At 36.3% G+C, this 17,071-nt stretch overlaps 1 protein-coding gene across 9 annotated transcripts in view; it reads right to left on the bottom strand.

The window, feature by feature from the left end:
- BEGAIN (brain enriched guanylate kinase associated) overlaps positions 1 to 13,987 on the bottom strand; it is a 156,760-nt gene extending 142,773 nt beyond the window's left edge. For 3 of the 9 annotated variants that reach the window (XM_068192428.1, XM_068192430.1, XM_068192435.1), the window contains exons 1-2: positions 13,848 to 13,978; positions 10,640 to 10,769 (exon numbers count right to left, since the gene is read on the bottom strand). In XM_068192428.1, coding sequence (XP_068048529.1) covers positions 10,640 to 10,690 — 51 coding nt within the window. In that variant the 5' untranslated portion in view covers positions 10,691 to 10,769; positions 13,848 to 13,978. Of the gene's footprint in view, positions 1 to 10,639; positions 10,788 to 13,847 lie in introns of those variants that run through there. The other 6 variants (XM_068192426.1, XM_068192425.1, XM_068192432.1 and 3 more) reach the window with 6 other exon arrangements.
- Between the last annotated feature and the right edge of the window lie 3,084 nt (positions 13,988 to 17,071).

Genomic DNA, 17,071 nt, shown 5'->3' with positions numbered 1-17,071 from the left:
GTTTACAGTATGTAAAATCTTAACTTCCAAAATGTAGAAGTGACATTATCCCAACCCAAGCTTGTTTTCCAAGACAGTCTTTGCAGCTTTGTAAGTAATTTGTATTGATCAGGTTTGCTTATATTTATTTTGTATAGCAATGACATGGTCTTAGGTGACAAATGCACAATTCCTTAGGTTATGTATACATATAGTTGCAATGTTGAAGTCAAAAATTGTTTCTAAGACCTCTTGCACACAGAATGTGTCCTACCAGAAGTTAAAAGTAAGATGGAAAGATACAGCTCTTCTAAGAAAGAAGCTGATTTCCTGTAACCAAGAAAGTCAGTGTCTAATGTGTTATATGGCTCCTCGCATAGGTAAAAGTAGATGTAAAGATGAGACATAGCTGGAAATTTGACCCTAATCTGTGTATTCCCAAAGTTACTGAAATGCAATTTTCAGGTTGATTCAAACCCTAAGGTGCTGCAGCCTTACTCAGGTCTGAAGTCACACTCCTGTATGATTATTAAAGAATTAAATTTTAACATGTATTTTCTTCCTGGAAGAGTAATAGTGGTATACAAAGCTTTCCTGAAGGTATTAGTTACTTGGAACAAATGTATTTGAGATAAAATATGTATTAAAAGACACAGGCTAATCTCCTTTCATACCTGTCTTTCTTTGAAACATACCCTAAGAAAAAAAAATGTATTGTTTGGATCCATCCACATTTCTCTCTGTATCAATGTGTCCTTTGATGGACTCTACCAAGCATGTCTTTCCAGTTCTTAGAAACTTTCCATTGTGTACAACCCTTTTCAGACATTGCCTGCATTTTTCAGCCCACTGAACTGGTCATATCATTTCAGTCTGGAAGTATGACATAGTCTCGAGTTGCACACCTTCCACTACGTTGGTGTGGATTCAGAGGTTTACTTTTATTTAGTTTAGCATTTTCCTTTCCTGCTTGTTTGTTCAGTGACTTCAAATTTAGATCAATATATAGAAATGAAAAATTATTTCATCCTGCTGGCCAGGTTACTAAAATATTTAGACCACACCAAGGTCATGTCCATCATATTTTGGAATTGCTTTCTAGCTATCACAATTCCCTTTAACTTCAGTCACATAATGAAGCATCCTTTTTTTTTTTTTTTCTGCTAGCTGTCCAGAAATTCCTCTGTATAACTCTACAGTGACTGTTGGTTTTTTGTGACATTTCATTTCAACAGCCGCTGTTTGTAAACCAGTAAACACTTGCTGCAGAAATTGAACATTTTGAGCAGTTCTGAGAAGTCTAAAAGTTGAAAATCACTTTAGTGGGTCTGGATCCAATCAACGGTAGTACAGAGGCAGTTGTGGACACCTCAGGGGTCTTCAGAAAGCATAATTGACAGGAGGAAATGTCACAGCATTCATCTTCTGAGTCACATTTTTTTATTAGGTGAAGCTTTTTTAACCTCAAAATTTCAGGCGTGTTCTTTCATGCTCTTCAGGATGTGTTATTATACTTTGCTATCCAGTTTTTATATTTAGGTCAATATAATCTTCTGATTTCTTTCTCTCAGAGATTATCTTCTGCACATGAAAAATAACTTGGCAACTAAAATATGGAATAGTTTTAAGCAATGTTCATTATGAGTATTCAAGTGAACATTACATAATCAAGAGCCTTTAAAATATCTTTACAATAATGACCCACGGCTATACACTGATCCTTTTACTCCTTGCTAGGCATGCTTCAGGTGAGGACTTGGCACTAAATAAATTACACTGAAGTCAAAGTTTTCACATGTAGGAGACATGAATCTGTAGATGAGGCTGAACATGTTTTGCTCTTGTATTTTGCCCTGCCACTCCTTTATTTCGTCATGTTGAGCTCTGCAGTTGGAGGCATTGTTTGTTGAGGTGAAATGTCAGGTAACTACTGTGTTTAATTTAAATGACTAGGCTTAGAGTAGCCTGATGTTTCAGCTGGAGTAGGGTGATGCCTACACTGTGTGGAATTAGAGAGCACTGGCAGTGTTTAGTCAGTCAGCACTCAATCGGTTGGAAGTTTCAATCTGTACATATAATCAAGTCCACTGGAAAAGATGCTCTGACAGATGCTTAATTGAAATTTGAAAAAAGCATATCCTGCCATGAGCTCAGACTGAATCCTCTTCAGCCCTTTGAGAGCTCTCATTGTGGAGCTGTGACACAACACAGTGTGCAAATTCTCTCTGTTTCATTACCTTTCACCTCTTCCCCCTCCAGATATCTTTGATAGATGGCAATTAAAACATCCAAGGACATAAAATCCTAAGCTCGGTTGCTGAAGTTTGAATAAAATTCATAAGACTGGGATGTTTTCCTATTTGCTGCAGTCCTCTGTGAAATAACTTTTTGTTTCTTGTTTTTAAACTTGAATAGACTTTTTAAAGAATAATGCAGTTGTAATATCTCCCAGTTTAGCAACATCTCTGTACATGTGTATAGTCTTAAGCAATAGTTTCTGGACCTTTATTGTTTTAGTGGAATTGCAAATACTGCTCTGGAGACATACTAACATATCAGTGCAAGGTTTGGCAGTTCAGGATTCCAGACTGTGCCATGCTAACAAGCAACAACAATTTCCCTTTGCTCTCTTTCATGGGCATAAATACCTCTTCCTCATCCAAAGAAAGAATCTCATAAGAAAAAATTAAAAACATAAATATTTTTTGCCAGACCATAGAAGAAAGGGTCTGCTTTTTTTTTTTTTTTTTTTTTTTTTTTTTTCTTTCTTCACAGTTTTTAAGGTTTTATGGTTGCTTGGGTTGTTTTTACCACATCAAAATTGAAATTATCAACTGATATGTATTAATGTATTAACTGAGATGTATTAATTCCAGACACACACTTTTGGGATGTCAGAGCCCTCAGTAGTATTTAAACACACTTACTGAGCATTCTTGTTTGGTGCAGAGATACCTGAGCAAGTTCTAAACTAGTGACCTTGAATACCTGAGTGGTCTGTAACAGTGCTCTCTTCACCTTTTTCTGAGGCTGCCTTGACTGTTCATATCAAGCTGACCTGGTTATGGATATGCTTCATTGCAGTGTAGGAATAGCCTTCTTGTTTATCTTGTAAAGCCATCTTCCACACAGCAAACTAAAAGGACTAGGGAATTTTATTCTGGTTTTCCTTCCTCCCATACCTTCTACAGCTGATTTCTTGAGTTACTAAAAATAAACATTCCCTCTTTGTTCCCACCCTGGAGAAAAGTTTGTTTACATGATAAGAGCCCACCCAGGGAGACGGGAACACTTTTCAAATAGTCACACTAATATATACATCCTTGTCATATATCACCCAAAGAAAATATTTGAGAGAGCTCACCATGCTTGTACTTCTAGGAAGAGACGCAGATTTTGTGGCTGGCATTCCTTTGCTTTGAGAAATCATAATTTCTACTGGCAAGCCAGGTCTTGTTCTCCATGAGACACCATTATCAAATGACCTGAGAGAGGGACTTGTATCCAGGGACAACGATTTCTCTAATTTCTGTGGTCGTGCTCCAGCCACAATGTCGTCACTTCTCAGAGCCTCTAAGTCTACTTCTTCCTGGGTCTTCCCATCTAGAATGTTTTTTTTCCAGTTTTCAGGAGACTTTCTCTTAGTATGAAAATCATCTAGGCTTCTCACACTGGATGGAAAGGTATTTTTCAGTTTGGCAGCGCGGTATGCCCTCAGGCTCATGGGATCAAGCACTCTGAAAGTAACTTCATTAATAAATTGGGAGAACTTGAGTTTAGCTTCTATTTTTTCTTCCACAACAGACAATGAACTTGATGATCCTTGACTCACTAAGCTCAAGTCAGATGTAGAGGAACTGCTTTTCTTGTGGGTCTTCTGCCTCTGGAGCTTTTGGCTTGTGTTTCCCACTTCTGCTGGATACAGAGAAGAGTATTCCAGTCCATGAGTTTTTTCAGCCCCTTTCTGACAGTGCTTTGATCGATGGGGTCGATAGCCTTCATCCTTATTTTTGCTTTTAACAAAGCTTTTAGCTTCTGACCTTGTGCTGCCCTGTAACTCAAAGCTGTCCTCACTGGAGCTGCAGCGTTTTGAGTAACTGTTCATTGTCAAATTTCCAGAGAGGCTCCTCTCTGTATCAGTTCCTACTTCTGCTGCACATGCAGCAGTGCATGCACTGCATGCTCTTTCTTCGCTCACCCTGCCACCCCCCTCTTGCTTGGCTGGTCTTCCAGGCACAGCACCCTCTGGCTTAACTGGGGAAATTGAGCCTTTCGACAGAAACTCCATTTACTTTAGTGTCTGTGTGTCAAATACTGGCACTGAAAGAGGGATTCCCATAAATCTTCCTCTAATTTGTAAAACAATAGGCATGTCTTTGGAAGGCATAGCAATGCACCCACCACATTTTGTCCCATATGCATATGTTTCATCGTTAGATCAATAGCAAATTCTCATCATTTTAATTAACCATAATAATGAACAGAATCTATAGGACATGCAAATTTTCCAGGGTATTGAGTGTTCAGTGGATGAGCATGGGCTTTCATTGACCCAAAGCAACATATGATATATCCCTGTTTGTTGAACTGGAAATCAAACTACCATGATGTTGATCAATTCTCACTAAGTAAAGTCTGGGCTGGTTCTGTTTCAGGGCTTTTTAAAATCCAATAGTAGAGAAGGTCATGCTATATTGTTCTAATGCTACTAGTGTTTGCTGTTCTATTAAAAAAGAGACAAATCTGCTAGATCTGCTAGAAAAGCAAACCATACATGGTTCTCACTTTCTACCTGCTTGTTTTTTGCCATAACTTTAATTCTAAAATAATTTTTAAAGGTTAGGATCCAAAGCAAGGTGCAATATTTCAACATTGTCAATGAGCTTGGAGTAGTAAAGATAAGTTATTTCAGTACCTTGTATGTGAAGTTCTCATTTTTCACTGTCTTTATAGACAGGCAAGTCTGAGCTGTGAAGTGAAGAGTTTCTATTTTTGGTTTGTATATGCAGGAACCTAAGAACTAGTTTAAGTGAGATTAAAGACTATAGTCTGTCTTTATGATCAATGTGGATATTTGTAGTGTCCCAGTGATTTGTTGCCACAGGAAATGACCAAAGGAATGACTGAATGATAAATTTGAAAGGGTGTTTTTTTGGTTGTTTTGCATTGCCTTACTTTAGCATAAGGGTGAAAGGAAGTGATTTACTCCTCTTTGCAGGGTGGGATTCAGACTCTGCTTACACCACTGTCAAATGCAGCAAGTGGAGAAAGAGAAGAGAAGAGCCTCAGAAGCAGAAAACTGAGTGACCTCCCTTCAACACAAGAGCACATTTAAAATATCATGCATAGCTGACAGGTCAACAGCAGCTTGAGCTGAACATAGTTCCATGTGCTTTCGAAGCAGACATTTAGGTCCCTCATTACAAGGCACTTTACTTACTGCCTAGAATTTATTGTCTCCACTTTGGTAATTCCAACACTCATTTGAATCATAGTTCATAAAAGCTGCTGAAGTGTTGCAAATCTCTCAAATTAACATAGTAAGTACATTAATTTTGCAAATAACAGGGGAACATGAAGATCCTTTTAACAAATCAGAAATCAATTGCTTTTACTGGAATTACTTTTGGAAATGCTTCCATATTTCTTTGGGACTGTGCCATCCCATTGCATGCTACAAACATTATCCTGATCACAGAGATAATGTGGATAAAAATGCATAAATCTTGCTCACACTGTCTTGTTTTAGATGAATTTATGTCTCTCTCACTTGAACATGAATGCTAACACTTTAAAAGACTGGCAAATGCTTTCAATTGCCAACAAAAAGATTTTCATGACCTTTTCAATGCAGTCAGGGAACGATACAACACTACTCTCTTCTTGTAAAGCCAGAATTTAGGGATTTTTCAGTATGTCTAATGCAGACTCATACGAACTTAATGTAACTCTTGAAGCAAACAGGATTCTGAAATACACAGGATCTGTGCTAATCCATTCTAGGACTTTTGATGCCAGATCCATTAGAGCTTGGCAAAGTGTGAGTTCTGCAGTTTTAATGGACTTTATTAATAATGCCTGCTTCAGAAACAGAGAAAGCCTCACTGTTGAGCCAGAAGCTGTAATGACTTGTACCTATTTGGACAACAGCTTTTATATTCATGAGAGATTGGGCTCCTTTACATGATTAAAGCTATGTTAACTACAAGCATAAATTCAGCTATCCGTTTCTTATGTGCAAATTGTGAGGTATGAATTTTAAAAGTCTGTGGTACAGCCAATAAAAATGGATCATATAATTCTCTTTTATTGTCAGAAAAGAGCTCTTTTATTCAGAGAGATGTTATTTGCATAGCAGTAAAATATATGTATAGGTATAGATATAGATAAATGGTAATTGGTAATTTAGGTAAGGTACATAACACTTGTGGGTGCCATACTGCTTATACTGCTGCTTCTCTTTCTTCAGGTGATTTCTGCTTAATAACTCTAGACTTATAACACAGACATGTCTGATTATTAAGAAAAAAAACTATCCATAGCTGCAAAATGGAAAATAATTATTCTTAAATGATACAGATCTTTTCACATCAATCTTTTTGAATCTTGGTCAGAACAGATGTTATCAAAGTTTGTAGTAACAGTAACTATTCAGTGTTCTCTCTTAAGTAAATTCACATAAACACTCTCTGGAGACTAGCTGAATTGCAGAAATTATTTCCATTATATGTACAAATAGAGAAGCTGAATATTAAAACAAAATATGCTTAAAAATCTGAATGTTTGATATCTTGAACTTTTTAATAATTGATGTTTGTGATTTATTTTCCATATGTTAAGTGACTTATTTTTTGAAGTGTTCAAGTTATTTTACTTTGTATATTTAAATTGCTTTGAAGACATTGTGGATATAGGGAGTTTCCTGTTCCAATGCAAGCAGGTGTGTCTGTGAATGGCAATACTTTGCTGCAGTAGTCTGGGCTGTACTCTTTAAATAAATAACTTCAGACAGCTCAAATTACTACAATATGCCTCAGTTAGGTAGATGCTTGCCAGATTACTAAGTTCTTCTAAACCAGTCATATTAACATTAAAAAAATCTTAAGAGAAAAAGCTATGCATTAATTTTGCCCTACTCTAGAAATGGTGGGCACCATTGTTGGAATAAAACAGTTATGTCTGTGCAAATCAAGTGAAAAGTGTCTGACTAAGTGACAGACTTCACTGAAAATAAGATTGTCCTTTATCAGCAACTCTGCCATTACCTAGTTTGTTGACCTTTGATCAACATCTGCGCTTTGGTCTGTAGCTACCATTAACCGGCCTTTAAATTAGGAAGGGACTGTATTCCTTAAATTAGGAAAGGACTGTATTTTTCTATGCACTTCTGCAATACCCACTCTTGCATAATGTGACCCTGATCACGGGGACATCTCCAGATACCATCAAGTCTTGCTCAGAAGTGAAACATTTCTAGGGACTCGTGGATACAGTTTGCAATTTTGTGTGTTGCAATAGCTAACATGTTCTATTCTATTTCAGTGTTAATATAAGAACATAAACAGAGTGACACTGATCCTTTCCTGGTGAACTGACTGTTGCATCTGGAACACTTATAAAGGAATGATAGTTAAGATAATAGCTTAAATGGGACTTTCATAATGACTTACTATTGCATTTGACAAGGTTGAAGCATTCAGGAGTTTGTGTAGTAAACTTGTTCCTTAGGAAAACATCAGTATTTTTCTAAATTTAGGGTTCATTATATTCTGAGTGTCATTTTACAAAGACATTATTAGAAACCTGCATATTTTGTATAAACATGGTGCATAACAGAGTTACCTGCAAATATGACTTGATGCAATGGAATATTTCTACAGACCATTGACTGAAGATTTTAAATTAAAAGCTGAATTTTGTGGGAATTAAAAATTTAAAAAAATATTAAGTCAACCCTCCCTTTTAAATAATATCCCTGATTTTTAATCTCCAGGAGATGTTAACTTTTGCTAATTGTATTAAAAACAAGTACAAGCTATCTTGTATCCACTGCAGGATATTGTTATGACAACTAGAAGTTTTTTTTTTGTGTAGAGCTCTGGAAGATATGATCATTTTTGGGCCAAAGCAGACAATATTCAACAGTTTTAGTACTAAGTTTTTCTGTATCTAAAAGTATGTCTTGATACATGAACAAGAATATCTTCAGCAGATTATCTACAATAAAAAACCCAAGTACATATAAAGTTTTTTTTTTTTTCATTTTGAGATTCATAAGAAACTTTTAAATTATTATTAAAAAAAAAAAGTGAATCTGAATTTTAAACAATATTGAGGTTTATTTTAATTGGAATTAAGTCTGGTTCCAGAACCTTTCTGAGTCAGTGAGTAGACACTAAGATTTTGGAAGAATAATAACACTGTTGTCTGTGCTGTTCCTCTTGAAGCAAAGAATGAATTTTCCATTATAAAGGTGTGTATTTCCTGTATTTGTGTTCCTAGTTCTCATTCAACTTTTCAACTACTCAGAAATATTGCCTAAGCACCAGAGCCAAACTCATTAGAATTTGTAGGAAGGGCATTCAGTTCAAAGTTTTTTTGCCCTAAAGATATGTACATCCCTCAGCAGATACTCCACTCTTAAAATAGCTATATCCCAACTCTCCCAGTGCCCATTCTTGCTCAGATGTACTCTTCCCTCCTGCCTTAAATGAAAATTTTATCACATCTTATCCAGCCCTCTTCACACTTAATGCAGTTAATTTGGAAGTGTTTTATGGACCTTTCAGTTTTGCACTTCATTTTACCCCTTTAAATAATACAGATGTTCCTCTCTGCATTTCCTTCCAACAGATGGTTTCCATTTCTCTTTTTTCCTGTAATGGTTGTCAAATACAAATTTGCTTTTAATATAAGGTTGCCTACACCATTTTCATCATCAAGACAGTGTTTCCTTAAATTCTTCTCAGCATTATTCTATTTATTTGTTCTCCAGAAACTCTACCACATTTTCAAATTAATGGGAAAAATATCTATTTCTAGGATGCTAGGCCTCACATAGCAAAAATTCAGTTTCACTAAATATTACTTTCACTATTTCTATTTCCTTTTGGAACAAGAAATTTCTAATAGAGTGGATGTAGTCAGTGTTGTATGTATTGGTTTTATCTCACTAGATTCTGCTTGAAAGTGTTTCAGCCCTAAGGAGAATTTAAGCAGACATTTGCCCTGAGTCTGTAAGATCTAGCTGTCTTCAGGACCAGTAGAATGAAAATTCAGATCTTTTATTTTAATGCATGACTGCTTATGGGAACAAGTTAAAATGGATTTTTCCTTTCTTTATTAGTTGTTGGTAGATTTGTAACATCTTATGACAAACAGAAAATTGGACCACTACTGCCACCATTAAATCAGTCTGGATTCTTAAGAAATGGTAGGTTTTGTTGGCATGAAAAGGAGGTGAAAAGCTATTGTGGTGTCTTAAAGAACAGAGACTTCTGTTTCTATGCAGGAATCTGCATGGTGGACAGTCTTTGCATTCAGCCTTGAATCTAAATCTAAAGATATAATGGATATAAATTTCTCTAAATTCTCATTAATCAACCTCTCCACCATGATGAGTAATTCATTTATCTGTTTTACAACTACAGGGTGACTAAACTAAAGGCAACAAATTGCTGTGTCATCTTTCTTATCAACATCCATAAGTCTGATTCATTTAATTTATAGCTGTATACCAGACAGAGCTGTGATAGGCCTGTAAGAAGTGCTGAGCATTAAAGGGATGGTTTTTTGGTATAAATCCTGCACCACCCTGAAAACAGAGCCACTGTTCTCTGGCAAATGCTACAGCTGCAATAAAATTAGAGACAGACAACCAACTAAGAGGCAAGCTATATTTATAGTTTTAAAAAAGAAATGAAAAATTAAAGAGAAAAAATGCAAGCACAAAATGTTTTAATACACCGATTTTTTTTTCAATTCCAGCACAGCATTCCATTGGACACAGGCCCTTTCTGCACTCCATATCATCCTGTCAGAGCACCTTCCATTACTGAGCAAGCAGCCAAATTAGTATCACTTGGAAGATGTTGGCTGTTGTGTTGGCTGCTTCCTAGCAGTGTAAAATGACACTGTGGACACAGGTTACTGTGCACATCTTTAAAGTTTTTCAAAGATATACACAAGGCACTTGTGGCAACAGCTAATGACATTTGGCTACCCTTAATTACCAAAGGCCTTTTTCTCTCCCATGAAGAGAAATTTTACTCTTGCTGAGAAAAGCCAGAAAAAGGAAGCTGCAGACTGCATTTTTTCCCAAGTGTTTTAAGTGAACTTTTATTTATCCACAGCCCAGACAATGGACTGCTTGGAAGAGAGGAATATAAAATGATATGAGGCTGATCCACAGTGTGAGGAATGGATTAGTGTTCTAGTTAGGCCAAGCTTCTGAGCATAAACACTACAGCTTTTCCTTCATGTTGGAACTTCTTAGCACTAGAAAGCTTGTGATATCACCTGCCGGAGAAGTTTTTGTCCTCATCCAAGAGAGATAGAGCTTCCTAGCTAGAAGAAGTTAATATCATCTGTGAATAACAGTTATAACAGAATACAGTTGTATGTCAGATTTGTGTTTAAGTGACCAACCGCGGCTGCGTACCTTGACTGAGAATGACTCCTCAAAATGCTCTCTATCCTCTGCCAACATCATCTTTTTCTTGCTCAGTTTCTGCTTTAGCCAGCTGCTCCATGAGCTCTTCTTCACACGCTGTACCGTTTTTGTAGCCGTGCTGTGGGATGGGTAGAGCTGTAGGTCATCTGCATTACACTAGCATCTGATTCTGTCTCCAGTTCACTTTGTAGTTGCTTGGTGAAAAGATGCAAAATAATTGATCCTTCTGAGAATACACAGATGAGAAGTCTTAGTTTCTTCCACTGCTCCTTGAAAATATGTATTTTTTAGGAAAGTGTCAAATCCTTTGAGCCTAGTCTTTAAACATGTCCTTCTTTGAGGTAGTCTGGCAGTGTCATGGAGCTTCCCAAATTAGGTACACCATTTCCTCATTTTCCTCTCTCTTTTCTCTCTTCTTTTTTTCCCAATAATAATCATAATCATAATGAGTATTATAATCATCATCATTATTATTATCATCATTACCATCATTAAGAAGAGGGGAAAAAAGCATGAGAAAATTTAAGGCAGTAGAGAGGAAGAATGAGAGGAATGGAATCAGTTTCTCATGCAAAATCAGGCTTAGGATAAAAATACACTGCCTTTTTCTTCAGGTGGAATGAAAATATTTCCCACTCATTAAATATGCTACATTTTAAAATTAATATATTTTATATACCATTTTATTTTACTTTAATTCATTCCTAATTTATGCTGGATGCCACAATCTGCAAGGTCTTGCTGTCTCTGTCTGAAGCCATATAATATTCCTTTCTGATCTGATACCACATAAATAGTGAACTAAGGCTACCCAAACTCCTTCCCACTGATGCTTCAAGGAGTATTGAAAAGATCTTTCATTACTGCAGTGTTTTTCTTGTCATCTTTCTTTTATATCTGCAGGAATATGCAATTCTGCTAATTAAATGTTAAATATAAAGGGGAGTTTAAGACTGGAAGGTAAGTCTTTGTTAAATACACAAACCACAGAGGAATAAGATGTTGCTATGATATTCTCTCTCTTCTTTTTTTTTTTTCCTCCATCCAATGAGTTTATCCAAATTAGTGAATTATGTGTTAGACCAAGTTGTTCCAGAGCATAATACAAAAATTCACACTTCTTTGTAGTGGGTCAAATCCTGCCCTCCCACATAGGGGCTTTGACTTCATAAAAGCAATAGATCTGTACTAGGTTTGTTGGATTTCATCAGGATCATTCTTTTGCAGGATTAGGAAATCACAAAGTATAAGGAAGGAACAAGCCTTTTTACCTGGGCAATCCCCTGTATCGTGAAGTTACCAATTCCCTTTGAAGGCTTCTCAAAGGCAGTTCTCTATCTTTTCCTCACCCTCCTAGTCTGCCTCAGAAATAGTTATCAAGGATTGCTTCCTCTAGCTGAGAAAGGGTAACAGCTATGGAAAAGGCCTAAGCTTGTTAGTGGCATTTCTACTCACTGATGTCTCCTTTAGTCTTGTGGGGATGGTACCATATCACTATTTACTGGTCTTGTTTTTACTATGCTGTGTTTTCCTGACATTTTGGGAAGGGCTGTGAAATGTCAGAATAAACCTCTCCATTATTGGTTTCTAATTTATTTGACTTTTAAGAGATGGCCCTTGGGAAACTTAATGTTGCTTGCAAAAGGAAGGATATATTATTGTTCACCATACCTAGAACACAGTAATTTTTTAATCTCTGTTTCCATTCTTTATCTCTGCATATACATAATCTGCCAAAAACCTTCTCTGTCAATTACACAATAAATAAGAAATGGTTGTTCCAGTTCCATGCTTCAATATGTCCTGAAAAAGTTTGCTTAAAAAAAGCTTGCCTGCATATAAATGAGTTGGACTGGAAGTATGTTTTAAAATTTGTTATTCTGAATAATTTGAAAATAACTGAGAGAAATAAGTGGCAATTTAATAATAATAAGTGGTAATTTTAATCTTGACTGCTGTTACCATGGATTGTTGAGGGATGGATAACTTGAGCAGGAGGGAAGCATTTATGTAGTTTTCTGCAGAACTTAACTAAACAGTATGAATTTTTTTGCAGCACAACTTTGCCTACGTAAAAACTATGACAAATAATATTACTTGGAGGTATAGTATATGCTTGTGTTAAATGTTTCCAGAATATTAGTTCTGGTGCTGTTATGCCTCAGATGCAGCTACACTATATTTCTGCTGAGGGCTGCAAACCTGCATGTTTGCAATCAGAGTTGCATGTCACAGAAACTGGTGATAAGCAAGTATGACTAAATAAGAAAAAAAAAAAAAAGGTGTGTTTGTATTTGGATATGTGTGTGTTTGCAAACCAAATGTAAAAGTAGCCCTGTGCAATGCCTGTTCCTAACCTGTTCCTTTCTATTACAACAGCTGCAATTTAAAATCGAAGCAAAATATTGTTATTTATTTTCCTTCCACGGCCATAGTCCCACCTCATTCATTATATTAAAGAGACATGTCCATCAGAGCTGTTTAAATACTCCTGCAGAAAGCATGCTACAGTACGTGCTGTTTGTTTTGGCAAATGTTATGCATTTCTGTTTTTTCTCATACAAACAATTTTTTCATCTATACTCTGTTGGGTTTATCAATATTTGACTAATACTTCATACAATTAGACAAAGTAATGCACTACATATATTTTCCTTCATCATTTAATACAAACCTGAGCTAGGTTTAATGTGTACATATAAACTTTATTAATATTAATGCTACTGCCTGAATTTTTTCTTTCTTGAAGATATAAATTATTTTGATAATTTCATACTTAATGGCCAGTAGCATATTCAGAATACATATTCAGAATACATATTCCAGTTTTGATGAGATCAAATAGACATGTTCCATGATATGCATTATGCAAACAAAAGATACATACCTCATTTTTAAAAAACCCTACCATGACAGTCAATTATAAATCATTTCATTAGCTTTCCAGCACTGCAGCTTTAGGAAGCTCCATCCATATAATTTGCTGTCTTGTACCTTAGTGTATTAACTATTTCCTTTTAAAGACAGTAATGTCTGCCAAATGAAACAACAGAGCATGTTAATTCATATTTAAAGCAAGCATCCAGTTGTCATATTGCAGCACCACTAATTCAAGGCTGAAGACTTCTTTGCTACCTTTTATGAATTTTAAGTTAAAAAAATAAAAAACATGCAGAAAAGAGAAAGAAATACTTACTTGAGAAGGATTCTGCAAGCTCCGTTCTGCTAGTCCACAGACCAAAATGATGGAGCCAGATTTAGAAGTCGCTTATTAGGTGCATGCTGCTTCAACAGTTCCAGCTTTTCTTTTTTTTTAACTGAAAGACAGAATCGTTTTCTTTTAATGAAGCCAGCACAGAATATGCTGCCCACGTTGCTATGAGAGACTAAACTTGCAGAGCAAAGTCTGGCAATTTTAAAATAACTTACCGGGGGTCATTCACTCTCATCCTGCCACTGCTTTTCTGTGTAGTCACAAACTTTGGCAGCATCAAGCAGGATCATGGAATGTCACAAATGCAGGAAATTATCAGTTAGTCATGCACACTTGAGACTGAAAGTGATTGAGGCAGCATTGTTTGTGAATATATGTATAAAACCAAGTTAAGGCAAAATCTTTCAATTTGGAACACCCACTGAATTCTCTTAAAAGGGAACAAGGCTCTGATTACAGTCAATCTGCATTACCTGCTACTTTCCTGGTGCTTGGATGTTATGTCTAGAGCTCCAGCCCTAAGAAAAGAGTGTAGGAACTGCCCCAAAGGGAGTACACAAATGTGAAAAATTATGTATCTTGTTTCACCTTTGATGTTTTGCGAGAAAGACTATTAAGCATCACATTTTTTGTGTGTGTGTACACAAACCAAGGCAATTATAAAGATATGTAATTATGGTTATAAAATCATCCATATGTATCCATATATTTACTGTATAAAACCACACACAGTTTTGGAGTTTCATTGATGTCAAACCATTACAATTATGAAGAGAGGTAATGGTTATAAAATTATCCACATGCATCTGTATATTTAATATATAGAACCACTCACAGTTTAAAGTTTTAGTGATATCACCATTTAAAGTATTTAAATGTTTTTGTTAGGATCCTGTCTGTGGAAAGACCAACACAAAAGTGTATATCATGTCCAATAGACTATTATATCTGCAGTATTGCAATGCATATATAAATTTAGCCCTGCATTTTGAAACATATTTTGTCTTTTGACCAAGAACACTTTAGAATAGAGAGAGATCTCCGATCTATTTGTCAGTTGGAAATTCCTCTGGGTAGTCAGATTTTGGCTGATTTGGTTTGCCCAGGAGACTGGATCTTTCATCTCTGATGTGGAGGTAGAGGTGAAGTGAGATATTACCCATTCTCTTCATCATTACCTTGCCAGCCTGAGGTGGGGAGATGGCCAATGTTTAGCCATACCTATGCCTTGACTTGCAAAAAACCCAAAAGTGTCAGGGAATATAAAAGAATAACTGGCTACATTAAATTATTGAACTGCTGCTTTTTAATTCCTCCCTGCATCTCAGCCAGAGTGGGCTTGCTCAGAAGCTCCTCCTTACAACTGCTACTTATCAGCTGTCAGGAGATTTGGGTTTATTGCTCCCACTAAGTTTTGATTACAGTGCAATGTACAAGAACTTGTCTGTTCAAGGAGGCAGATCCTCACAGCATCCCAGGGGCAAACTTAACAGTAGCATCTTCCTCTCACCACAAAAAAAAAACAGGTCTTGCTTCTTGAAAGGTAATGATTAATGCCTCTGGTCTGACACTGAATTTAAAACACAAAAGAAAGTTCTGGAATCTATCACTCACTGCTTCTAACAGCTGCAAGGTGTAGATATAGAGTAGAGGATTGTGGCTCATGACTCTTCATTTCTTCAGTAGTAGAGTGGCTCCTGCAACCACAGCATTTTGTAACTGCATCCCTACTCCTGTTCCCATTTGTTTTAACCAATGGTGACATGGAAAATATTTGACTTCTCTGTATTCTGTTTGGTTTTGTGGAGTTTAGGGGAAGATGGTTTGGTTGGTTTAATTTGTTGGTTTGGTTTTTGGTTTTTTCCAGAGCAGAGAGGCCATTGCAAAATTCTGGAACAGTTTTTCCATTTTAAAATCTTTTGATTAACAAATTCTTCCCCTCAAGCTCCATTGTATCCTAGAAGCAGAACTGCTGAGTTTGAACTAAATGCAAATGTGCAGTGATTGTATGTCAGGACCTCTATGTATGAGGAAGGGAGAAAGACCATTGCATTTCTTATGAGAAATGTAACTTTTTTGTCAGTGAGTTGACATGAGAGAAAACATGACTTCATTTGCAGATTTTGCTTTAGCTATTACCATATGTAGGACTGGGAGGTTAGAGAGACAAAATACTTGTCAGCTCTGTGTGCATATCTCTTTTGCCTGTGAATCTTGCAGGTCAAAAATAATTTTCCAGATATTCGTGGTCAATTCCAAATTAGCCCAATGGAATTACAGTTCCAGTTACCAAATGAAAGTAAGTCAAGGCAGAAGAACTCAATAAACAAAATATCTGTCATGAGCAAAAAATAATTTCTTTTTTTCCTACCTCCTTTTCCATTTCTCTGTCTCCAAGACTTGCTTTTCCTTTTGCACATGCTGGTGTGCTGTACCAAATCTCCTTTCACTTCCTGCCCCTCTTTCAGCAGAGCTTTCTCCTGAATCCATAATCCTACTGTGAAGTCCTGTACAGGATAGACAAAGTTTCTTAGGATGAAGGGCTGGCAGAGCCACTGAGCTTGGAGAAAGATATAGGATTTATGATCACTAGTGTGGCTGAGGAAACAGTAAAATGATTGATTCTAAGTATATCTTGCAGAACACTGCTATTTAACCACTCATTCTTTCTCTTTTTGGAGGTTTTTTTAATCCACCTTCTTTTCTTAGTAAAATTATTGCTAACAATAACCTTAGTAGCAGCAGAGAAAGAAAGTACAGTCAAGTATCAACTTTGAATTTCAGCAGTCGTGTGACTGAAGCCTTTGGCCTCAGCCTTTCATGGGATTTGAACTGAATATTTTAAAATTCATTCAGTGTGAGGAGTACATCTCATAAATGTGAGAGAAAGAATACAATGAAACAGATATTTGCAAATTTGGTGTGCCAAAAGGTAAAAGCAAAAGTCTAGTGTTGGAATCCTGGACACTGAGAATTTTAAACTTTCTGTGCTTAAAGGCACAGACCCACAAGAGAGCACTGCATTTGACCTGAGGTTGTGGAACAGGCTTTTAAAATTGATTAATAGCACTGGGATTATGGGTGTGTATTTGGTTAGAAGTCTGTAACATCACAGGGTGGAGAACTTAGAGTTTGGGATTTTAGAACATAGAAATAAAGATGAAGCAAGATGTAGGTTTTAGGGTGGAGACAGGTTCTTCTTCTTT

The sequence above is a fragment of the Anomalospiza imberbis genome, chromosome 6 (genome assembly GCF_031753505.1).
Source record: "Anomalospiza imberbis isolate Cuckoo-Finch-1a 21T00152 chromosome 6, ASM3175350v1, whole genome shotgun sequence".
Taxonomy (NCBI): Eukaryota; Metazoa; Chordata; class Aves; order Passeriformes; family Viduidae; genus Anomalospiza; species Anomalospiza imberbis.
Note: the sequence above shows the minus strand (reverse complement) of the source record. Positions and strands in the feature narration are given on the sequence as shown.